Genomic DNA, 25,336 nt, shown 5'->3' with positions numbered 1-25,336 from the left:
TGCCCTCTCTGGAAAGGAAGAATGAATTAGGCCAGCACCAACCTCAACATTAGTGTGAGTGGACCAAACAAGAGTAGCAGCAAAGTTGAATGGTAACTATCTCCATCCAACTCTAAATGGACAAGGGACACAGCCTCCATAGCCTTATTAGTTTCTATGCTAGGCATACACCTACGCATTCGCTCACAACTGACACTTCAAATCTTCAACTTTGTGACCAATGCTCTTCAGCCATTAATCAGCATTCTGTTTTATATCTCAGCTAAACTGGCTAACACATAATCGGAACCATGCATGAGCTATGCAAAACGTTTGCATTTTGTACCCTTGATGTGTCAGTGAGCATTTCTACATGAGGCTTTCATTGCACGCTTGTGATTGGCCACTCATAGAGGTTTAGGGGGTCCTTTACATGATGTCTTCATCCTCCAGAGCATCTCCTGCACTTTTTGAGCGTTATCCCACTTTTAAAAAGATCAGAGATAAGCTGAAATGAAAGTTAATGTGTCATATCGATAGTGTGTACTGTTGGCGTTGTGTTATATAATACAGCCACCAGATGGCAATGTGGGCATTGATGGCGCAGATGGCATTGAACATATAGAGCTTTGCTGAGAAAAGAAGTTTTCAATTCAAATCTAAAGGAGCCCAATGTAAAATGTGCAAAGGAAGCGGAATAAGAGAGCCCCAGTAAGGATGCGGGATTTCAGTCTCATGGGATGAACAAAATTTCAGGCCAACCTGAAGTGGATTGGAAGAGGACTAATTTCCCTAGGCATTTCTTTTGAGGCAATGTATGTCCTTTGGGAGTTCTAACAGAAAGTTCCTGTTAACTAGGGGTGTGCACGGACCCCCCGCTCCGCTCCGCGCTGCTCCGCCCATACTCCGCTCCTCTTCGCTGCGGAGCTCCGGCTCCGAATCGGAGCTCCGCAGTGGAGGGGAGTGGCGCCAGGTAAGGCCGGGAGAGGAGGGCGGGGGGGGGGGTGTTACCGGGCCCTGCCGCTGTCACCGCCCGTGCGGCGACAGCAGCAGAGCCCGGTAAGGGACCAAGGGGGAGGGGGCCTTACCTGCCTCCGTCCGTGGTCCGTTGCCTTCTTCAATTGAGCCCGCGGTTCAACCAGGAAGTCTGGGCCGCAAGCGCGGCCTAGACTTCCTGGTTGAACCGCGGGCTCAATTGAAGAAGCCAACGGACTGCGGATGGACGCAGGTAAGGGAGAGGAGGGCGGGTTTACCAGGCCCTGCCGCTGTCGCTGCATGGGCGACAGCGACAGCGGCAGGGCCCGGTAAACCCCACTTCCCTTTCCGGCGGAGCTCCGGATCGAGCCGAAGGATCTGCCTTCACCTCGATCCTCTTCACCACGCTCTGCCGGCCCCCCAATCTTCTTCGCCTCCACTTTAAGGGCAGGCGAAGCCCCCCGCTCCGCTTCTAATTCGCCGGTCCGATTAGAAGCGGAGCACATCCCTACTGTTAACCATTTCACCAATATCATAACCGACAAACATGGGAGAGACCCAAATAAGGCACACCTTTCCAAGGATCTTGAACCAGTCTGACTTTTTGACAGACAATCTTTAACTTTTCTTGCCATTTATTACAGAGCAATTAATAGAACATTAGATTTACCTGTCTAACCACTGCTTTTCTTATGCCTCTTTTCTTATTCCTGTTCAAGATGATTTTTCCATTTTCAATTGCAAAATCATAACCTTGTTGTCGAAAATAGACATCACACCGTGGTATAGCTGTGGGTTGAATCTTATAAACAGGCGTTTGAAGTGGTAATAGTGTCAGAGTGTTCACTTTAGTTTTTTTAGTTGTCAGTATACACAATTTCATTACACATTGCCTACTTACTTCCAAGCACATCTTTGCAGCTACAGGGACTAGCAACCTGCTCTTTGTTTTAAAATAAAAGCCAAGATTCTAAGGAGCCCTGCAGTACACTTCCTGTTATGATTTATGGTAGCCTCTCCCAATCCGGTACCCTCGATGATTTGAACTAGAACTACCATTACCCCAAACTCCCATTACCCCTCACCATTGGCCATGCTGGCTGGGGATCATAGGAGTTATAGTGCAAAACATCTGGAAGGCACCCCTGTGGGGAAGTCTGGGCTATGACATACACATAACTCTGCGTAAATGAATATCTTACTACAGTCGTAAGGTGTACTAAGATACCTAACTACAGCTGTAGTAAGACGAATGGTTGTAGTAAGATGAATATCTTACAATTGTAGGGTGAAGTAAAAATACCAAATAAAATATGCGACTCTCTTTTCTACAGCTTCCTCTCTTGCCCTCTGCCTCCTGCTAACTTTAACTGATTCCCATCCATATTTTGATCTGTATTACGATAACTATAACTTGGATTGTCAGTGAAGATAAATATAATACCAAAGGTGAAGATCCCGGGAGAGGCATTGAGTCTTCTGCTTCATATATATAATAGTCCAAAGGAAGGAAAAAGTATCCTGTTGCTGGTTCAGTACACTGACGGCCCACGATGTTAGGAAGGCACTCGCACTGACCATTGGTAGTTGTGCACCTGGCAGAAAAGACCGGAAGAGGAAACACTGCAAGCCCCCCTACAGTCATAGATACAATAAATGTACATATAATGTTTTGCACCAGGAGACATTCTTCCTTTAATGTAAATGCTCTCCTAGGGTATGGCTAGACGAGGAGGTGGAGGGGGATGATCTCACGATATGATGATCACAAGATCCTCCCCCTCAGTCTACACATGGCACGTGACATCCCGGAAGGAAGAGGACGTTGCGCCCGCCATTTTGTTTTTGTTTTTTAATTGAAAAAGAGCGCAGGAGCACTCCTATGAAAAAGTGAGGGTTTTTTTAAAAAACCCAACAACAACCTCCTGCTCCCCCCACTCCACCCCCGATGGGCACGGAGCTCCTGAGGAGCCCCATGCCCGGTACCCAGCTCCTCGCAGTTACTCGAAGGATCTGGGACAAAACTGGGACAGCCAACCACATGTCCCACGGTCTTGGGATCATCCCGAGACTGCGGGAAAAGTCAGAATTAAAGGGTAGGGCAATATCCCGGGGAAAGGGAGGGATCATCCCTCCCTGCTCCCGGGATCCCCCTGTGCGTCATGTGGACGCACAGGGACGATCCCGGATGATCCCCGAGATATCACCCCATCTAGACATGCCCCTATAGTAGCCAAAGAAGCCTCCCGATATGGCTAGCTGACAGCCATCCTGCTTAAGTCTAATGCTTAAGTTCATACCTGTGGTTTCCTCTGATTCTAATGGCAAAGAAAGGAAAGGTCTGACCAGACATTAGAGGCATTTCTGTGTCACATTCACCACTTTGAATGGGAGTTCTTGGGGCAAATGTTCTTAGGTGTTGGAATGAAATATCTGGAATAGGAACTCAAAAACTTACAAATTATTGTGGGCACCACCAATGTCACAGTTGCATGGAGAACAGCCATAAATGTTACTTCCAAGACCCCAGTATCCTTGCTGCAGTAAAACACACACACACACACAAGGAAAGAAAAGAAAAGAAAAGGGAAAAATGGTTATCCTATTGTACATAAAAATTGTTTTACTTAATGAACATGTTGGTTGTTCGACTCCATTCAAAGTAAGTATGTGAACAGAGCAACATCGGAAAAGGTGCAACTGAGTGATACTTGTATGGATACAGGAAAATAAGGTACTGTGTTGAGTTCTCCTATTACCAGACTCAAAGCAGCCCTCTTCCACCCGCCAAAACTGGAATGAGTGAAACCCATTTGTGTTTCCCTTGGGTGTGGAACCTAGCAGCAAACAATACTTTTTGGGTTTCCGTTATGGATAGTATGCTAACTCTGAGCCCTGGTCCCTTAGAAGGAACAAAGCCTTCTCAGTTTAATGCTCATACTTTTTGTTTTCCTTATTTGTCGTTGCAAATGTAGTAACGAAGCGTTACGGAGATACTGCCATTTGGTTCAGAACTGCTTCAGATTTCTTCCTTTTCGTTGGTATCCTATAGACCTTTGAAAGGCACAAAATTTAACCCAGACGGCCACTGAACTATTCATAAACATGGGATATTGCAAGAACTCCCTGTGAAAGCCCTCATGAGTACGTACAAGACATTCTTCGCAATGTTGCCCAGTGGCAAACTGCTGGCACAGACACTCTCCAGTCACTGCGTTGCAAGCAGAGAAAGGCAAACTTCCAGAAGGGTCACAGTTGCAGGCTGAAAGAACACAATGTACAGTCACCACCTCTGTTAGTGTACCCCGTTCCCCTCCCCCCAGAAGTGTGTGAGAACCACATCTCACAGTGTGGGAATGTACCTCCCAGATACAGCATGAATGAGCAAGTATGGGCCTTTGCCAACCACACCACTCTACTCCTGAATGCCACTTACATCACTTCTAATTATTATGTCATCTTCGAAGCATTGACATTGGGAGCTTATCATAGGGAAGGAGGAAAAGGATGCAGAATGGCACAAAGAAATGGGTGATTGGCCATCATTGCTAACCACAGAGCCAGCTGTCTCTTCCTCTTTGCACCTCCTTCCCAGAATGAAAGGCTTGGCAGCAGGCTGGAGATACCATTTCTTCGATTCTAAGACGCCATCGATTGTAAGACGCACACTAATTTCAGTACCGCCAACAGAAAAAAAGCTTTGATTCTAACAAATAATCAACGCACCCGCGATTGTAAGACGCACCCCGTTTTTAGAGATGTTTATATGGTAAAAAAAAGCGCGTCTTAGAATTGAAGAAATACCGTATTTAGCATCTCTTTGCAGATCTGGCCCCTGTCTTGATGGCGGCGGCTCTGCACTGCGAAGCATCGGGCTTCCAAATTGGCGCTCCTTCTGGCATCTGCATGGGAAGGAGCACCAATGGGGAGTTGCCGCTGCTGCCGCCGCTGGACTGGGCACCAAGGAAGGGGGAGGAACAGGCCAGCTGGCTCTCCTCCCTTGGACTTTATTATTATTATTATTATTATTATTATTATTATTATTATTATTATTATTTATTTATATAGCACCATCAATGTACATGGTGCTGTACAGATAACACAGTAAATAGCAAGACCCTGCCGCATAGGCTTACAATCTAATAAGTTGTAGTAAACAATAAAGAGGGAAGGAGAATGCAAACAGGCACAGGGAAGTGTAAACAGGCACCGGGTAGGGTGAAGCTAACAGTATAGAGTCAGAACAAACTCAATATTTGAAGGCTATAGGGAAAAGAAAAGTTTTTAGCTGAGTTTTAAAAGCAGTGATTGAGTTTGTAGTTCTCAAGTGTTCTGGAAGAGCGTTCCAGGCGTAAGGGGCAGCAGGAGAAAAAGGACGAAGCCGAGCAAGGGAAGTGGAGGTCCTTGGGCAGGCGAGAAGCATGGCATCAGAGGAGCGGAGAGCACAAGCGGGGCGATAGTGTGAGGTGAGAGAGGAGAGATAGGCAGGAGCTAGACCGTGAAGAGCTTTGAAGGTCAGCAGGAGAAGTTTATATTGGATTCTGGAGTGAATTGGAAGCCAATGAAGAGATTTCAGAAGTGGAGTGACCTGGTCAGAGCGGCGGGCCAAGAAGATGATCTTAGCGGCAGAGTGGTGGACAGAGACCAGCGGACTGATGTGCGACGAAGGAAGGCCAGAGAGAAGAAGGTTGCAGTAGTCCAACCGAGTTCCTCTCTCCCACCCCACCGTTTTTTAAAAATTTGTAGATGGGCAGCCAAAGTGAAGTCAGAGGGAGGAGAGCCAGCTGCCCCATTCCTCCCCACTCCCGGGTGCTTGGCCCCCGTTCCTCCCATTTCCCCTGTGCTCGGCCCAGCAGCAGCGCCGGCCTCCCGGCTGCCCCGTTCCTCTCCTCCCTCATTGTTGTTGTTTAATTATTATTATTTATTTACATTGGGGACCCCGACTTGGACCTCCCTGTCTGCCCCCTTCCCTCTCCAGCCCAGCCGATGGCGATCAATCAGGGGGTGCCATTAGCTCTGCAGCCAAAACAGTCAGGGTAAATCCCCGACTTTTTTTCAGGCAGGGTTTCTGGGGTTTGCCCCCAGATGGGTTCACAATGGCAGCTGCATCATGTAGATGACCTGCCGCCACTCCGAATCCACCCCGGGGCAAACCCTTCATCAAGACAAGCCTCAAGTAATATACAACTGGTATTATCTGAGATTGCAGCAGGGCACAGACTGAATTTGGGAATAAGCAAGGTTAAAACAAAGTCTGGCCGCTCTAGATAAAAAGCTACATTCATATTTAATTTTGAAAAAGCCACGAGATAGACTTCCATTTATTACGTATTTCCTGAGGCCAGAACAATTCTGCAACATATCTAAGGCGAATATAAAGCTAGGAGATATGAGGGACAATTTCTCCTTTCCTCTGTGTTTTATAGTGCAACTTTTCCCTTGGGATGAAATTTTTTACATGCCCTTCATCACAATAACTGAGCCAATGAAATAACACATACGTGTGTGTGCGTGTGTGTCTTCATAGTGCAGTAAGTCCCCTACTTTTTAAATGTGCAGCTTCAAGGAAAAGCCACTGCTAGTTGGGGGCTGCACTGTATAAACAACGGCGCAGTCACTCTGCTGTAAAATAGGGTGAATAGATTTAAGACCTGCAACTTAACATGTTTTGAAATCAGAGCATGATCATGCTTTTGCATCCACATCTATTTTTAATATTTAGAAAGGGAGGAAAAGAAGGAAAAACCCATACGCTGACAGCCAAGGGGATCACTTCCAGTCATTCCATAATAGTTTGGCTTGCACATGTCACAACGAACTCCTTCCACGTTTTCTTTGCAATGGCACTGGCCAGCAATAGTTCCAAGAACAGGGTCAGTACGACCTTCGCACAGCCCATTGTACAAGGTACCATCTGGGTCACAGGCACAGGCTATGGACACATAGACAGACATTGATGTAAGTGGTCACATGTAAGCAATAGCCAATATAACATTAGTTAGCCTATTAGTCGGTCTTTGTATTGCTAAACTTTACATAGGGAAAGAAGGAAAGGAACCTCTCGTGCAAGCACTTGAGTCATTACTGACTCCTAGAGGGACGCCTGCTTTCGCTGACGTTTTCTTGGCAGACTTTGTAGCGGGGTGGTTTGCCATTGCCTTCCCCAGTCGCAGTTACCTTTCCCCTAGCTAGCTGGGTACTCATTTTACCGACCTCGGAAGGATGGAAGGCTGAGTCGACCTGAGCTGGCTGCCTGAGAACCAGCTTCCGCTGGGATCAAACTCAGGCCGTGGGGAGAGTTTCGGCTGCAGTAACTGCCGCTTACCACTCTGCGCCACACGAGGCTGCTAAACTTTACATAACAGACCATAATATCCTTTCATTGAGAAGCTCAAATGTAAAATATATACATATATAGGAAGAGGAGTTGAAACTAACATCGGAGAACAAACGACTCCTTTATTGTAGAACACATGAAGTGTTATAGTTTTAGAATGAGAAGCTGTACATATTTTTATGTACCTAATGCAAACAGGAATAATTTGGCTAAACAAGAGTACTTTCTCACACACTTGAGAAAGACAAAAGAACACGGCGTGAAAACACAGGTCAGGTTTCCTTTGCAGAGCAGCGCATATAGGCTAAGGCAGGGGCTGAGAACCTCAATCCCAAAGGCCAGGTACAGTCCTCTGGGGTTCCCCAGATGGCCACACTCCTACTACCCTGTCCACCAATCATTTGCTGGTTTCCCAGATCATGTGCAGTTCCCCCCCCCAATCTAAAAGCTTGAAATGCCTCTCCCAAGGCTTAGTTATGGGCAGTAAGAACTTTATGCTACAATATGCTGGATTTTAAAGTATTTTTGTATCTTTGGCCACGCCCCCTTTGCCATTGGCCACACCCACTAGAATGTGGCCACAAGAGCTTTTCTGAAACTGAATTTGGCCCTCAGGCTGAAAGGTTCCCCACTCCTTGGCTAAGCCTTCAGCCTTTTCTTAAGCAAAGAAGGGTGCATAAAGGCCAACTCCCTCATCTGAAGAAAAGAGAGAGGACGTTATCCTAAATCATAGTTAGCTTTTCCCTAGAACTCTTTGGTTTTTGTATTATGTATCTCTAAGGTTTTTCAAAAAGCAGAAACTTACCTACGTCTGCACCTGTTCATTCCCCATCCATTCCCGGTCTGCCATCCGAGATCTAAATCAATGGCTTCTGCCAATATGTACAACTTAGGCCTTTTCTACACCTAAGGATTATCCCAGAAAAATGGAGGGATCATCCCTGCCTGCTCCTGGGATCCCCTGTGCATGCACAGGGATGATCCCGGGACAATCCCTGGAAAAAAGGCAGGTGTAGACATGCCCTTACTGAGTTAGTTCCCTGTTGTTTAGCATCTTGGCTCATGAATACTAAATTCTTGATTAACAAGTAGATTCAGACTGGATCCCATTGAAATCAATGGGACGAGTCATTATGCCTCTTCTGGATCCAATCCTATAGTTTTCATACTTACGGATACATGCATGAAGGTCTGAAATTGCCCTATGGGGATCCTGATAAAAGAAAAGCTTGCACTGATCACAGTGTTGTCCCACTGTATTATGTTGACAGTCTTCACATACTCCGCCACTGATGCGATTATTAGAAAGATACACCGCCATATCAAAATGGCATCTTTCAGAATGACCATTGCATTCACACTCTGAAAGAGAATACAAAGATCAGTTGTATCTGTATGCAAGGAGAGAGACAGTATAAATCTAACTATTAAAAACAGGCTCCAGAACTTATTGAACTTTGTAGGAGAGGTTGTGGGCAGTCCTTACATAGAAAGGAACTCACAACATAAAGTTCAACCTATCAGAGGATGGAATTTTTAGCCAATGCATTGCGATGGCAGACTGCCATTCACAAGTCCCATAAAAAGCAATTTACTTAATTTTTAGGTACTTTGGCAAGCATTTTCCTGTGATCCTTCTGCGGGCCTCCAGGGAGCATCATTGTAGAAAGGTTTACATCTGTCACAGGACAAACCATCTGTGTTATGCTCGCAGAGGCAACTCCCATGGACCTGCAATATGTCAATGATAATAAATGTAAATCACAAAATTATAAGCAGTGCCTTGCTTTTCCTTGGATCCACCAGGATTTTTTCTCGTGCAAGTCCCCCAGAAATGAACTGGATATACATACTCACACCACTAACACACTAACACACACACACACACATCCTGGTTATAAGATATATATTACCAGTAGTATAACGAGGCTGGGTAAAAGGACCAAGAAAAATTCCTGCAACATGACTATTAAGGTTACAGAAGCCTCATCCTTCATTGTAGCTGGTCAACGTATCTGGGAGCTGTTGGCTTGTAGAAGAGAAGACTGGTACAATTTTAGCTTGGGCACAACCTGGGCAAGGGTGATCTAAGATCTGTTCAAGGGAGGCAGGGAAGAGAATACTACATCTAATGGCAGGAATGATTGAGTCGTGCCATAAATTTCCTTCAACAACATAATCTGTAACTTAGAGGTCTTTGGTGCCATCTAGGGCTTGGGTGGGCAGATTTCAGGAAGGCAGGATTTGCTTTGGGTTTTTTTACTAGAATCCCAAGATCCACCAACCACAGGCTGGTGCAGAAGACATATTTAGAATTAAAGAGCCCAAGAATTTATTTTCAGCACCAGAAATGAATGGAGCTTACAGCCCTTCCAAACAAAAATCCACTCCTGGTAACCCCAAGCTTTCTTCATTTCAGCAGTATAATTTAGGACAGGAGGAGAGTCATTCAGTGGCTGCTATTGTTAAATAATTGGGAACAAGAACCCTTGCCAATCTACTGCAATTCACCCATAGAACTACCCAAAAATCTAGATCCCTTCTGCTCTAGGGAAAGTATTAATTGAGGGAAGCTTTAGAAAGAGGTGTTCCCATCCGTCTTTCCCTGGTCCAAATTCCTCCCTCTCTCCCTTTGTCTAGTTGAATGTTATAAGATCACATTTGCACTTATGCTAAGTTTTCTCTTAACCATGATTTACAAACCTGCTTCAAGCCCAGGTTTTGAAGCCTGATAAAGATGAGAATCCTGGTTAGCACTGGGAAAGGTAATGAGCTTTTCTAGATGAGGCTGTTTAACCAACTGCTTCTCCTCCCAGATTCTTTAAAGAATTAAGATTGCACCTCTATGCAAAGCTGTTTACCTTTCCTGCCTTTCCACTACATAACCTCTAGGTGGTGCTGTGATACAGCGGAATAACGCAACTACACTGACAGAGATTTGCACTTTGTTTTGAAATACTAAAAAAATACTAATTCCCCTCTCCTCAACACCCCCCCTCCCCATGAAAGTGCTTTGAAAGTACAGGGGTGAAACTGGAGGATGACGTCGTCTAAAGCACTTGTGAGCAACCTTGATTGAGGAATGGGGAGAGCACAATAAAAGCCTCATCTAGAAAAGTTTGTAGTATCACACCATGAATAAGGGTGACAAGGGAAAGGTGGAAGTAATATCAGAAAGGGGTGAGAAAGTTAACTCTGAAGCTAACTCTTGATCTGCAGACCACAGTTTGGAGGAGCTAGCATTATGGCTACACTAGACTTTTTGAGGCGTGCTATAATTCTTCAAAAGTAGAGGAATATGCAAAAAAAGAGTACAAACACCCTGTACCTTTAATAGCTGTGTAAAAAAGGAAATTTAAATATATGCTACTTTTCTCATTCATCATGACAAAATGGACCAAGCAAAATTCCTGCAACACAACTATTAAGGTTACAGAAGCCCATCCTTCATTGTAGCTGGTCAATTTATTTGGGAGTTGTTGGCTTGTAAATGAGAAGACTGTTACAACTTTAGCTTGGCATCCAGGTTTTGATCTCTGATCTAGAGCAGTTAATTCTGACAAATCATTCTGAAGCTCTGCTGCTCTGTATTTCAGTAGATGGCATAAGATAATATTATGGATTTCGTCCTGAAGGTAAAGCTAAAATATCTCCCCCAAAAAATAGAATACCAGGAAGGAGTGGGATGGAGTATCCTGGAAGAGGGATGAAATCCTAAGCAGGAGCATTCCATACTGCAACAATTTGTTGCAGGCCCTACTTGTAGAGGAATACTTGTTACATTCCTAAAGTCTTGGGCAACTCCCTCTCTTTCTCTCTCACACCGTTCTTGGCAAGTTCAGAATTATTACATTTATCCACTGAAGAGGCCATTCAAGTATATGTTTGGCATAGGCTACTTACTGAAATATACCTGCATCATTACAGCTGTGGTATTTTCCTGTTAATATCCGAATATTCATATGTGAATTATTTTTAGGAATCCTCAAGGCAGCTGGATTTTCACCTCAAATAAAATCTCCCTAAAGAATGAGAAGACTTGTGGCTTACCATGCCAGGCTCATGGAAAACATCACCCCGCAGGTTTTGCCCAGGGCCACAGGAGCTAGCGTGGCCATGGCAAAAACAGCTTCCACGAACTACCATTTCATAAAGTGCATAGTAGTATTTTTCCAGGGGATTGTGCCGCTTTTGTCCAAGTAAAGTATCTCCAAGTGTGTGAAGCTTCGTAAAGTTTATCCTCAGATTTGTAAAAGTAATGAGCTCTGTAATTAGGAATAAGGAGAAATAATGGAATAATATACCTCCTAAATTAATTTCATATGAACATACAGAGCTTCCTTATATATCACGCCAGACCGCTGCTCCCATCCCGTGTAGGACTGTCAACCCCAACCGGCAATGGTTCCCAATAGCATTCCCCGACCCTTCAGCCCAAGGCCGGATCTACACTAGTCTTATACCATTGCTAGTGTCCCTTTCTAATGTGGTTCTCTGTATCGGTTCTCTGTGTCACGGGGCACACTAGCGTGACTTACGTTTAGCTGTAACGTTACTGTAGGGCACATTGTTAAATCCTTTCCGTTGTTCTCCCTCTTCTTTAAGAGTAGCAGAGTTGCTGGGTTTGCTCCGCCCACTGCCTGCCTCATTCCTAGCCAGCAGTGCAGGGCAATAGTCATAAGCACACACAAACCCCCTCCCAAAACATATTAACACAAGTCCCAGGGAATTGCCTGAATGCATAGGAGCCAGCCACTTTGCTGAAGCTAAGCTGGGCTGGGTCTGGTCAGGGTTTAGATGGGAGACCAAATTGAACAGTTTTAGCAGCAGCCCTGTTTTGGACTGGGAACAGAGACCCTTGTTAATTTTCCTGCACGGAGCTACAGCGATCTTTTGAGCACTCCTCAGCTCCTTTGCAAAGAGGGGGGAAATGTTAAAAAAAAATCATAAAAAATCAACCAATGACCCAATTTGATTCAAATTTGGTATTTGAATTACTGTGCCAATTTTGGTGTCTTTATCTATAAAGCTTACGCAGATGTAAGCATTTGTTTAAAATCCTGCTCCTGCGCCCACAGCAGCGGCTGGGGTGAATCTTTTGCAAAAGGAGCACAATTAACGCTGGATGCATGGGACTACTTCACAATCAAAGCTGATTCTAAGGTGGAAAACTTCTGAGTCCTTTGCATGCAATTGTCAGTGATTGCACAGTATAACGCTGGTGTGATTTATCTGCTGTAGCAGATAAGATAGCAAACGGGGCGAAGGAAGGAGAACAGGAAGTGGGCGGAGCAAACCCAGCAGCTCTGCTCAGAGAAGAGGAAGAGGAAAATTACCGGTAGAACGAGGCACATGAATCTGTAGCCGTGCTGGAACTAAGAAATAGAACCTGTAAGTACAACTCATTTACAACGTTGGAGACCCAGGGTCACGTGACGCTGTGCGTCACAGTAACCCATTCAAAACGTTAGAATAGCATCAGTGTAGATTCCCACCAAGACCATTATTTTTTAAACTGGAGATGCTGGGAACTGAACAGGGGACCCTCTGCTCCACCACTGAGCTATGGCCCTTACTAAAGGAATTGGGAAAATCCAGATTGTTCATACCTTGGATGTATGGGACATAAGGATTTTCTATTTCAAAAGTGGGATCCAGAGCTTTGAAAACAACCTGTAGAAATGGAAAGTAATCGGTATCATTTTAAGCACATGGAAGCAAAACAGTGACTTAAAATATGTTCCAGTATAACACAGGCTTCACTGAAGTCTGCACCACTAAGACTACGAGAGCAATCTTATAGTCCTGGATGGGTGACCCAGGGGCCACTGGATTGTGCCAATTTTCCTCTCCGAAGCTGCAGGCAAAGCTCTGGCCTTGGAATGGAAAATTGAAACACAGATCTTGTCTTCCAGATCCTCCAGCCGCTGCGAAAAACTCTCCAGGGGCTTATTCCCCAAGACTGGAACTCAAACCTCAGGTTGGGGAGAGAGAAATAATGTGTTGGGTATGGGCAAGGAGAGAGAGAGAGAGAGGGAGGGGCTATGGATCCTGCAAATTCACTGCCTTCACAGATTCTGAACACCATCCCCAATATGGGGGAACATTTAGACTGGCCCAGGAGCTGGTATGAATAGATTCCCAAAGGGAGGGACTTTGTCCACTTTTCACAGAAAACCTTGTTAGATGCGATGGAAAAGCAAAAGCAAAAGGCTTTGCTTCTCTTCCACGCTTGTGGAAAAAACCTGGCAGTGCTTAGTATACATTGGAGGCTCTGATACTGGAGCACTCCAACAGAGAACTAAAGACTGTTCTCTAACACTGCAATCTTATAGCCACTTATATGGAGAAAAGTCCCATTGAACTCAATGACACCTAACATCTAAGTCGATTTGTATAGGATTGGACTGTAAGTGCACTAAGAATCAAAAACATTGAGATGAAATGCTCAAATAATATGCATACCTCCCCTTCAGTCGAGGGCTCAATATCCGAATACTTTGAATCACAAACAACGTTTCCAACTGCTCTGGCTGGACTTGAAGGAACAGCGGGGAAAGATGCACCGCAGTCTTGTGCAAAATATCTAAATACCTTCCAGGTTTGACCATAATCTATGGAGCGCTCCACCAACATTGCTGCAGGCCGAAAGGTCTGTAAAAGACACAGATCACTCCCAATTTAAAGATTACCATCAAGACCAGTTGGCAGCTTCTGGGGGGAAAGGCCTACATCTGTTAGATCTCACATATTTTCCACTTATTATGGTGATGAACAGGATTCAGTTTTTGGCATGCCACTACAAATGTTTTTGTGTTTTTTCGCAGTGGCATGCAAAATATATAATTCAATGCTTAGCAGTGGGTGTACATCACCACCTATGCAATGAATTATATATTTTCATATGCACACATTATAGAAATATCTCAGGTCAGTATCGGACAATAGAATCTATCTGGCACTCTGGGCTAATTGTTCAGGCTAGGCAGACCAGCAGTCTTGAAGGTCAGCTAAGCCTGACCAGGTTTTGTGGATATTTGAAGACACCCTAGAACTTCAGTGGAATGTTAGAGATGTTCACCTTTCTATAGAAGTACGGATTATAAATCTGTCCACTATATCCATGTAGTCATTGGACAAACTTCATAAGCTGACACACTTAACTGAACTGTTGCTATAAAGATGTCTGAGACATAGAAGGTAGAAAGATGTCTTAGACATGGAAGGGACATCTGACACAGATTGTGGCATCATGAAGTCATGTTACCATGCATATTTCAACACCCTAAACTAGGGTGACCAACTGTCAGGATTTCCCCGGATTTGTCCTGGTTTTTGTTCTTTCCATGGTGTCAGGGGGGGATTTTCTATAATTTTCAATAATGTCCTGGAATGACACACCTTCCCCTTTAAGGCTGCCATTAGCATAGCAGGAGAGAATGACATGCTTTATTGAGGCACATCATTCCCCCACCCCGAGCTCCAATTGAGGTCTTAAAGGGGAAAGTGGGTCATTCGTGGACATTATAGAAAAGGCCCCAATTGGAGTGGATGGTGGTGGTGCAGAATGAAATCCTTTCCCCTCCTTCACTCCAATCGGGTTCTTTAAGGTGGCGGGGGAATAACATACTTTCTGCAGGACTCACAAAGCTGCTTCCCCCCACACACACACTAGGTGTCCTCTTTTTTGGTTTCCCAAATATGGTCACCCTACCTAAACTCCAGGAGTATGAAAGCATAACGAAAGAGATCATATCAGTATAAAGTTTATATATGAAATGTATAATACTTCTGCAAAACCTTAGCTGCTTCCTTCTATCTTAAATCTAAGCCAATTAGTACTAAAATACTAAATAAACAATTTAAATCACATAAAAGTCCAGATTAAATTAAAACCACAACATTGTAAAACAACTTAAATCTGATGTTGTTGTACAGATTGTACAGATACCTTGAAAGTCAAGATAAGATGACTGAACTGAAACACAGTTTCCAAATCCAGCCTAATGCTGACATGGTCAATACCTGAAAATAAATGAACATGTTTTAGTAATGTGAATTACCTCTTTTGTTTGATAAGTTAAAATTAATTATAACAAACTGCATGTAGAGTTTTAGTTCATTCAAAGTGAACAGAAGGTACAGAAGATAAAACTCCACTCGTGTTAAAGTACGCCTATATTTAGGAAGTTTGAACTCTCCTAAATATTTTGCCACTTTGTTCCTATAATTAGGGCCTATAATACTGTGCTAGAGATTGCATATTTTGGAGGACTAAATCCCTGGCTCTGAAACAGACCATTTTTGGCCTGTTTAATTTCTTTCTTTCTTTCTTTCTTTCTTTCTTTCTTTCTTTCTTTCATTCATTCATTTCTATACCACCCAATAGCCAAAGCTCTCTGGGTGGTTCACAAAAATTAAAACCATTCAAAGTATAAATCAACAGTATAAAACTATCATATAAAATACAATATAAAAAGCACAACCAGGATAAAATCAGCAGCAGTGCAGAAATACACATTTAAAACAGCAAAGTTAAAATTAATTTATAGACTGAGAGAATAAAAAGGTATTCACCCGGCGTCTAAAAATATATATAGTGTAATCCCCATGACTATCAAAAACTCAGGGGAAAATCCTAGTGAACATATTTTATTTCAAAAAAGCTTCATCTATACAGAAATACAACAAAGCCCCTTCCCTTTTAGTTTCAGAAGAATATCATCTGCAACTCCCCAAACTTTACAGATACATTTTGAATTTTGAAAAAGTGGGTTGGGCACCACTACAAATGTTCTGCTTTTGGGGGATGGGATGGCCAGTCAAAAGATATTGGGAGCACACAAACCCTTCGCGCGCGTGTGTGTGTGTGTGTGTGTGTGTGTCTTGCTTCTCTTTCTTTTCTCTCCATCTCTCTCTGGCTCCTCTTTCCTTTCCTCATTCTTATGCAAGTGAATGGAGCTAAAGAATGTGAATGGAGCAATTCATTTGCATGGAGCAAGGAGAATCTTGACCTGCTAAAATTGGCTGAAGGGGGTAAGAACCCTCCCCCACAGACCCTGTTGCCCCAAGGGTCCTTGGTGGTGGTGGTGGTGGGTTGGGCTTCTACAACCCTTCACCTGTTTTTCAGCAGGGAGGTCTACTTTCACCTCTCCTGCCCCCTGCCATACAACTGAATGGGGGAAATGTTCCATTCATTTGCAGAAGGGGAAAATTCATCTGCCATGTGCCTTAGCCTTGTCTTGCAGGAACAGTGGCGTCCAGGAATGCCATGTTGGGAACCCCAGGTATAGCCAAATGCAAAGGTTCATGGCGCTGCATAAGGGTACATCTAACCAGAACAGTTAACAGAATTTTAATGAGGCTTTAAAGTTGAGCTCATTTTCCTTGATAATGTCCTTGCAGGACAGCAGATGCTCTTTCCTTCAGAGCAACTGAACACCTTGGGAAGAAAGGGGCTATAAACTGCACATTACTAGTGAATATTATCTACGTGCATTTTTTAAAACAACATCTGTGCTCATCCTGGGTCAAGAAATGTATGAGCTCGCTTTTACATTTTGCCAGAGGGGGAGCAGGTTGTTTCAAGTTAGAAGACAGGACAGAATCCAGTGGTCTTGGCTTCCTCAATCCACCTTGGCCCCGGGCAATATGCATGCACTCTTGTATTCACTGTAAGGTAAGGACTGCTTGTGCACGCTCTCTCTCTCTCTCTCTCCCTGGTACGCAGCACATACAATTTTACAGGCAAATGGCATTTCAACAACTTTAAACATAATGTATTAATTCCTATTGGAGATAACTGTCATGCTGTTGAGTTACGCAGATGCTGTGGATAGATGTTAGGTTTCAGGCTATGAGCTGGTTTTATCAGATAATCTTAAATTCTATAAATTATCCTGGCAATAACAGAAAGCAACAGAAAGGCAGAGAGCAGAGAAGTCCTGCTATAAGGATGCTAGTATACGTGGCATTTGAGCTGAAAGCACAATAAAATATAAAATTGGGCCAGGGAACTAAAGTTAACGGAGAGCCACTGACCGTTTTCAGACTGCCACCACTTCTTCCGATCTGTCTCGAGAGCAGTGATAACATTTTCAATCAAGTGACTGTCGGCCTGGAAAACTGGATGATATGGATATCTGGAATCACAGGTGAAGCATTTCTGTTCATCCTAGAAAAAACAGTATATGCAAGACAAATGATAAGCATGACTCTCTTTTGTGATCATATTGGAGCTTCAGCAGTGCTTTCCTCTTAGCAGAGTTGTGCATTTCAATTTTCATGCTCTTACTGAAAACCATGAACTTGACACACCAACTGCTCTGAATTTATCCACCCAGCGGCCATGTGAAGCAGGTTAGGCAGACAGAGAGCATATGCATACGTATAACTGGTCAGAGGTAGGGATGTCGGATTTTGTGAAATCCATCCCATGTGTGTTTCATGGATAGTGCAGTGTTGTTTGTTCCATTGTCTGTGCACAGACAGATTCGCTTTTTCTGCCAGAATGCAGAAAAATACACAAATAATTCCATAAGAAAGTTTGCAACAATTTATGTAATTTATGTTATTACGTAACTTTTAGCATATTGTCTCTCATGCCATCCAACTTTTCCTTGCATATATTTCCTGGAATGGCATATGTCTAAGTAGAAAGATGTGTATAAATAGAGAAGGCAGTAGTTGATACAAACAAGATACAACCAAAATAGTGCACAAGACACACAACTACTATAGTATGAATATTAAAGTCAAAGACGGGGTGAACAGTTATAACAAACCGAAAGTTTTATAACAAGAACAAAAATTCAACAATATTGTAACAAAAACAATCTTTAGTAGATAACATAAAAGTTATAAACAATTACAATGTTGTACAATTGTAATAATAATCAACAGTATTGGGACACGGATAGGTCTCTTCAATATTTCAAAACCCAATAAACCATACAATATAATGTAGTTACATATATACTTTTTGACAGAGAATCCATATGGAATGGAGGTTTGAACTCTCCCCTTTGTGTGCCTTGTGCACTATTTTGGTTGTATCTCAGCAGAAATATGCAAATAATTTTCTGTAAATTTCAGGAAAGGGGAAAAAAAAATCTGAAAGTCCACAGACTCCGCACGACCTGAGGAGGTCGGTCCACAGCAGATTCCACAGGTTTGGACCCTTAGAAGTCCAAATTAATTTTAGTCTGTCTTAGATTTCTCCAGTATCGCTATCCAAGGTCACACAGGGCAGTGTGAATATTCGAAACCAGGTCTCTACAGCCCTACTATAACCAATTCACCACAGTGGCTCTGAAGCTGTAAACTTGAATCAAATGCACCTGGTGCAAGAAGGCTACACAATGCTTGAGTACTGTGGCCAGCTGACAAGCCATGAATTCAGCCATGGTCTGCTAATGAATTCAGTGTTTGCCAAGGCATACATAGCCTCGTTTTATAGCTATGAGCATGTTAGAAAGGGATTACTGGTAAGCCTCAATTCAATGTGTCTAGTACTTTTATTGATCTAGTGCCATCAGTGTATATAGTGTTTTACAGAGTACCGAGCAGGGATATGTCCTGTAGCGCACAGTGACTCAGGGCTTGGAGTCTCCAATGTACCTGCATGTGCAGTGGTGCCAATGAAGATCTCCCTCAGTGCTCAACAAGTTGTTGAAACCTTTTCTTTAATGCTGATTTTTAACCTATATGGCAGCTTCTGCAGTGATTAAGCCAATGTCTGAGGGAAATAGCTAAAGAAACTGACAGCACAGTAAATCAGTCCATGCTTTGAGCTTTATCACACCAGCGTTATACTGTGCAATCACTGCGAATTGCATGAAAAGGACTCCGAAGTTTTCCAGCTTATAATCTGCTTTTATTGCGAAGTACTCCCATGCACCTGCTTTAATTGTGCTATAAAAGCAAAAGACTCGCCTTATTTTGATACTAGTTTTCGAGCGTATCATCTGAGCGGCCAATGGGGCGCAGGAGCAGTATTTGAAGAAAAATTAAACAAATGCTTACATCTGTGTAAGCTTTAAAGATAAAGACATCAAAATTGGCACAGTAATAGATATTAAAGAGAGCTTTAAGCATACCAAATTTGAATCAGATTGGGTAATCCATTGATTGTTTATGATTTTTTAACATTTCCTCTCTTAAACCCATTTCCTGGTATGCAAAGGATCTTGCCACCCGGAAGCAACAACAACGCTGACAGCTTAGCGCTGTAGGGGATAATTCAAGGGAAACAGGTACGTGGATGAAGCTCTCTATGACTGTTGTATGGCTGAGGCATGGAGTGGGTATATATATAATTTAAGTTCCATACAATGCTATTTCCCATATTTCTTCTTTTTATATTGTCATAATTCAGAATCAATACATATTTTTACTTGTGAACATTTCCGTATTCCTCTTTCCTGTTCCCACCATGTTTCATCTTCCTGTAATATTGCAGGCTTTTAAAACGTATGTTTTTTCTTGATATTTATACTTTATTTATTTTTCCTCCAACGAGTCCAAGACAGCATACATCCTCCTCCCCTCAATTTTATCTTCACAACAACCCTGTGAGGTAGGTTAGGCTGACAATCAGTGACTGGGTCCAAGTCACCAAGCGATCTTCATGGATGAATAGGGATTTGAACCCAGACCTCCCCAGTCCCAGGCAAACACTCATCCACAACATAAACCTTGGCTTTCATGACACACTGGGCTTTTTGCCATGTATTAAGATTCAGGTACAATATATTATATTTATTTCAAACTAGTTTATACCATATATATGTGTTTAAGTACATTTAAATTCATGCCAATATTGTGATGTGAATAATATTGTAGCAGACCTCAGGTTCCTAGATATATAGTTAGATCCAACAACAGGGTGAGATTAACACACATTTATAAAATAAAAGAAAGGCAAGTACAGAATTCAAGAACCATATTTTAATTTTGTTCATGTGAACCAAAACTGAAGCAGTTCCAAACTGGCTGCTGTGTCTTTATTGATTTTTACGGATGCTAACAATGCAAACTTGTGCATGTTTACTAAGGGTATGTCTCTATAGCTTCTTTATCCCGACCTAAATGCGCATATTCATGTTTTAGGACACATGACGTAGCCACCCATTCGCCGCAGTGCCGGTTCTTTAATGCGATAATGCGCATATTCACATTTGTGATTTACCGTAACTTTTGGATCACTGCATTTTGACATGTGGATGTTACTTTCAGGGCAGGACAAAGTGATTGGCCGATTTCCCGCCTTTCCACCAATCGCGTCCTCTGGCTGCCTCATTCCTTCCCACCGTTTTCATGTCCGAAGACGGAGCTTTTAAAATTAAAACAAAGAGGGGGGAACTGGGAGACAAAGAGAGGGAGGAGACATGTTCAGTCCCCCGCTCACATCCTCGCCTACTCCCTCGTTCTTTTCCTCACTTTGTTTTCCTCCTATAAGGGGAATGGGCAGAGACAGCTTTTAAAATTAAAACAAAGGGGGGGGAATGGGCAGCAAGAGAGAGGAGACGTGTTCAGTTCCCCTCTCGCATCCTCTGCCACCTTGTTCCTTTAAGCCCTCCATTTTCCACTTCTATGAATCTGCAGATCTTCGCAGATAAAATTATAGCTTCACTCATCTCTACTCCATAGCACCGTATATGTGCTAATGCAATAATGCACACATGCACATTAATAACTGCACTATAAAAAAATTCAGAAGATAAATCGCTGTTGCTGCTGCAGTGTGACGCTCTTTGCCTAGATTCGAATCAACGAAAATTCGGTTTTATATTCAATGAGGAGCAATCCCGTTGTCGTATAGATGGGGTCTAGGAAGCAACTATGACTATACTCAGTTGGGCTTATTGCCAGGTAAGCCTAAAGCTGCAGTCTCGTACACACTTGCTTGGGAGTAAGTTCCTCTGATCTCAGTGGGGTTTGCTTTTGAATAAATATACATTAGATCGGGCTCAGTCAAAGCAAACTTCAGCCCGGAAATCCTTTTGACTCTTGACTGTAACGCTTTATGTGAAAAAAACAACTCATACGCAGCCTTTGAGAATGATTTCTTTAAAAGATTAAATCCTTCATTGTTCAAACTGGAGAACAGTGGGAGATGTCATGAGGACAACCTGTTCTTATCTTTTCTTTTCTTTTTTCCTGGAAGAATAAAAGTTTTAAGTTGTGACAAGTGATTGAGTATAGGACTGATCTAGGAAGCAGCTTGCCTTAAGGTCAGGCAGGGTTTAGAGAGAAGGAATTCCTTTATGACAAATTAAAAGCAATTGTGAATGATTAATGTAAGAAGGTACAATTTAAATATGTGGATTATTTAGGGATGAAGGAATGAAAGCTATTCAACAAGTTTGTTAAATGACTCTTAGATAATTGTTTTGATCATGCAGGACTCCAGATTTATGAGTGTAGCTCTGCTTCGGTGGCTGCTGTGCTTCCATTAACTGAATATTCCCTAGCACTAAAGTAAATAGGAAATCCTCTGATCAAACAGGCACTGTGTGATCAGTGGAACCTTACAGAGGCTGCCAGTGAATATATTTCATGGGTTACATAAAATCAATATAGCTAATGTATAACATTTAAGAGCTGGGTTTGGGATTTTGGACTTATTAGCCTCAATTCAGGAAAAGAAACAGGAATATCTCTCAACTGCTTTAAACTGTGTGGCAACTGCTCTGCAAGGTAAGCTATCAAGTGCCATTTCCCCATTATTATTATTATTATTATTATTATTATTATTATTATTATTATTATTATTATTATTATTACATTTATATCCCGCCTTTTTTTGCTCCAATGAACCTAAAGAGGTATACATCCTCCTCCTCTTTTCCATTTTATCCTCATAACAACAACTCTGAGAGGTAGGTTGGGCTGAGAGTCTGTGACTGGCCCAAAGTCACCCACTGGGTCTCCCGAGTGGGGACTAGAACCTGGATCTCCCGAATCCCAGTCCAACACCTTAGCCACTACACCACACTGGCTCACACACCACACTGTAATCCCACGCATCCTCCATTCCCCAGTTGCATTTAAAGTGGCCTCCACAATACTACTTCTTTGTGTGTGTATCCTGCCTCAGGCACATGGATTTAAATTATAATTTGGCTGCAGATTAGATAGCCTGCTTGTTTTATGCTGGTGTGTGCCAGGCACCATTTCCCTAATTACTTGCCTGGGCATGGCATGGTGTCATGTCATCTGAACCTGGACAGAATGGCTTGTTTGAGGAGGAAAAAACCTTCAAATAACCATGGGCTGTTGTAGGGTTGTTTAAGAGTTATTTCCCTCTCAAAGAAGCCAAACAAGTGAACTGGCCCAGTGGGTCATAGGCCTTAGCTAGACCTAAGGATTATCCCAGGCAAATGGAGGGGTCGTCCCTGCCTGCTCCTGGGATCCCCTGTGTGTCATTTGGTTGCACAGGGATGATCCTGGGACGATCCCGGAATATAGGCCTGGTCTAGCTATGGCCTTGGTGCATTGAAAACAAAATTAAGCTGCTTCTTAACATATTTTACACTGCTCAATTTTCAGTGCTATTTATATGCGTAATTAAAACCAAATGAGCATCTGTGAAGGGTGGAGTTCCTTGGACTACTGGTGTGCAGAGACATGTATAACCTGGTGCTGCCTACTGACTTGAAGGTGATGTTTTAAAAGACTCTCTGTGGCACTGACAAGCATATGCATGCCTACTTAGCAAAGTACTCGATTACGTTTGTCCTTGAGAAACTCACAAATGCTCCAACAAAGGGTTTTTCCCTTCTTGTGTTTTTTTTAAAAAAACGCATGGCTTTTTAAAACCATACTAAACCAAAAAACACTAAACACAGAGCTTTAATATAACAATTATACATTTCCAGGGTCCAGATCCAGAGGCTCCATTACATATGCAAGCTCCACGCAGCCGATGGATTGGTGTGAATAGGACAGCCTTTGCTTGCAGGAAGCACCACATGTACAGTGAAGGCCTACACACCCTTACATAACAGTTCAAGCCTCCCAAAATGTGTACAGGGCCTGCTTTCACCATTTTGGATACGAAGGCCCTGTCTTTATGGTGCCAAGTTGGCACTGCCTTCCCCCCAAAACTCGGTGGTTTTTCTTACCCGGGGTGGTGTTGTGTTATCCCAACACCAAGGACTGAGCACGGGTACCAGAGCTGCCCCCTGCCCCCTTCCTGATGGAAGGTGACCAATCCTTGGTCGCCTTCCACCAGGACAGCCCCATGACCGCTCCCCAGATTGGCCCCAGAGCTAGGTCAGATGGTGGAAAGAAAGTGGGGGTAAGTCCCTGACTTTTTCAATGCGCAGCTTCATGGGAAAGTCCCACGGTGGCTGCAAATCTGAGGCTGTGTCATATAACTGACGCAGTGCAGCTTCTCAGCCACTGTGGGGTTTGCCTTGCATATAGACAGCCCCTAGGTTGCATACCTCTGAATAATGCAAAACGAAGAGGAATTTTCAATAAAACATGGAAACAAACTGTATAAGGATGCTTCCAGCCAGAGGACTCCTAGCGCTAAGAGTCAAAAAGCATCATGCAGCTATTTTCTCTTTAGTGGATTTTCTGCGGTAAGAGAACAGAGAGTGGTGGGATAATATGGGAGAGTTAAGAACAGAATACAATGTCATCTAGACCTCCAGTAAAATTTAATGAATGAGGCAGGGCAAATTGTACCATAAAAGCCTTGTCTAGAAGCACCTCCTGACAGTTTGTTAGTCAGGTTGTAGTAAACAGCAGCAGTGTGGAAACAGTCAGAATATGTTCTGTCAAATGGACGATGCTCCCTGCAGGCAAACAGACAGCCATTTTAAGAGAGGAGGCATATGCTGGAGAGAACTGTGGCTTGTTGTTTCAGACAGACTCTCCAGGGTTATTTCCAATTGAAACATTTATCTTCACCTTCTGGGCAGCTGGAGCTACAAATTAGAAGAAACTTACCTCAAGGTAGCCAATAATGCAGTATTTCTGAGGGCCAAATGATCCACATGTTGATGAAGCTGTTAGCTGTGCACTGCGGCCCACAAGCAGGTCTCCAATAGTTGGGTGACAGGATCCGCTGTCACAGTGATTCTGGCCATCCAGGAAGTCTATCAGTAGTACTGTCCACAAACGAAACAGATGAAGTGCAACTTGTTGCATGAGCGAGAAGAAAACAGAAACTGGCCAGGCCTTCACCTATCCTTATGTCACTTAAAACAATTCTTTTCTCTTTTTTTGGCAACCCTTAGCTATCTTGTGTAGAGTTGGTGAGAATCTACCTACCGAACAGTAAGTTTTTAGGCTGAGAGAAATAAGCTTATAAATCTGATAACAATTACTCCCCAGGTCTTTCCCAGCCTGGTGTCCTCCAGAGGTACCATCCCTTCCAAACAAAACAGGCTTGGAATAATGTGAACTGCACTCCAACACATTTGGACGGCACCAAGATGGATAAGGCTGACTTGGAAACTCAAAGAAAATATTAAGGAAGCAACAACGCCTTAATGCATTTCAAATGATTAGTTCTAAGTCCATTCCATTATCGGTGGAAGGAAATAAGATTGTTCATATTTGGGATTAGTTAGAGTGACCATATGAAAAGGAGGACAGGGCTCCTGTGTCTTTAACAGTTGCATAGTAAAGGGAATTTCAGCAGGTGTCATTTGTATATATGGAGAACCTGGTGAAATTCCCTTTTCATCACAACAGTTAAAGCTGCAGAAGCTATACTAGAGTGACCAGATTTAAAAGCGGGCAGGGCACCTGCAGCTTTAACTGTTGTGATGAAGAGGAAATTTCACCAGGTTCCCCATATATACAAATGAAATTCCCCTTTACAATACAACTGTAAAAGATACAAGAGCCCTGTCCTCCTTTCTATATGGTCACCCTAGGTTAGTAATTCTAACGTACGGAAATTGCAAATTAAGCTACAAGTGCAAACCTTGGTCTGCCTCCTGATGTCATTTAGCCCACGGAGGGCTTGATTGGGTGGAGTCATCCATCCCCCACCAAAAGCAGTTCCCCATCCTTGCAATAGAT

At 43.1% G+C, this 25,336-nt stretch overlaps 1 protein-coding gene across 1 annotated transcript in view; it reads right to left on the bottom strand.

Annotated features, from left to right (window-relative positions):
* LAMB4 (laminin subunit beta 4) overlaps positions 1–24,454 on the bottom strand; it is a 52,545-nt gene extending 28,091 nt beyond the window's left edge. Inside the window, exons 1-13 of the mRNA XM_063134145.1 lie at positions 24,254–24,454; positions 17,333–17,465; positions 15,243–15,316; positions 13,757–13,945; positions 12,901–12,964; positions 11,342–11,556; positions 8,902–9,022; positions 8,465–8,653; positions 6,707–6,886; positions 4,107–4,216; positions 3,413–3,492; positions 2,397–2,549; positions 1,625–1,769 (exon numbers count right to left, since the gene is read on the bottom strand). Coding sequence (XP_062990215.1) covers positions 1,625–1,769; positions 2,397–2,549; positions 3,413–3,492; positions 4,107–4,216; positions 6,707–6,886; positions 8,465–8,653; positions 8,902–9,022; positions 11,342–11,556; positions 12,901–12,964; positions 13,757–13,945; positions 15,243–15,316; positions 17,333–17,465; positions 24,254–24,454 — 1,854 coding nt within the window. The remainder of the gene's footprint in view (positions 1–1,624; positions 1,770–2,396; positions 2,550–3,412; positions 3,493–4,106; positions 4,217–6,706; positions 6,887–8,464; positions 8,654–8,901; positions 9,023–11,341; positions 11,557–12,900; positions 12,965–13,756; positions 13,946–15,242; positions 15,317–17,332; positions 17,466–24,253) is intronic.
* Positions 24,455–25,336: the final 882 nt, after the last annotated feature.

The sequence above is a fragment of the Elgaria multicarinata genome, chromosome 9 (assembly GCF_023053635.1).
Source record: "Elgaria multicarinata webbii isolate HBS135686 ecotype San Diego chromosome 9, rElgMul1.1.pri, whole genome shotgun sequence".
In the NCBI taxonomy this organism is placed as follows: domain Eukaryota; kingdom Metazoa; phylum Chordata; class Lepidosauria; order Squamata; family Anguidae; genus Elgaria; species Elgaria multicarinata.
The sequence above is the reverse complement of the archived record's forward strand: the minus strand, read 5'-3'. Positions and strand labels throughout refer to the sequence as shown.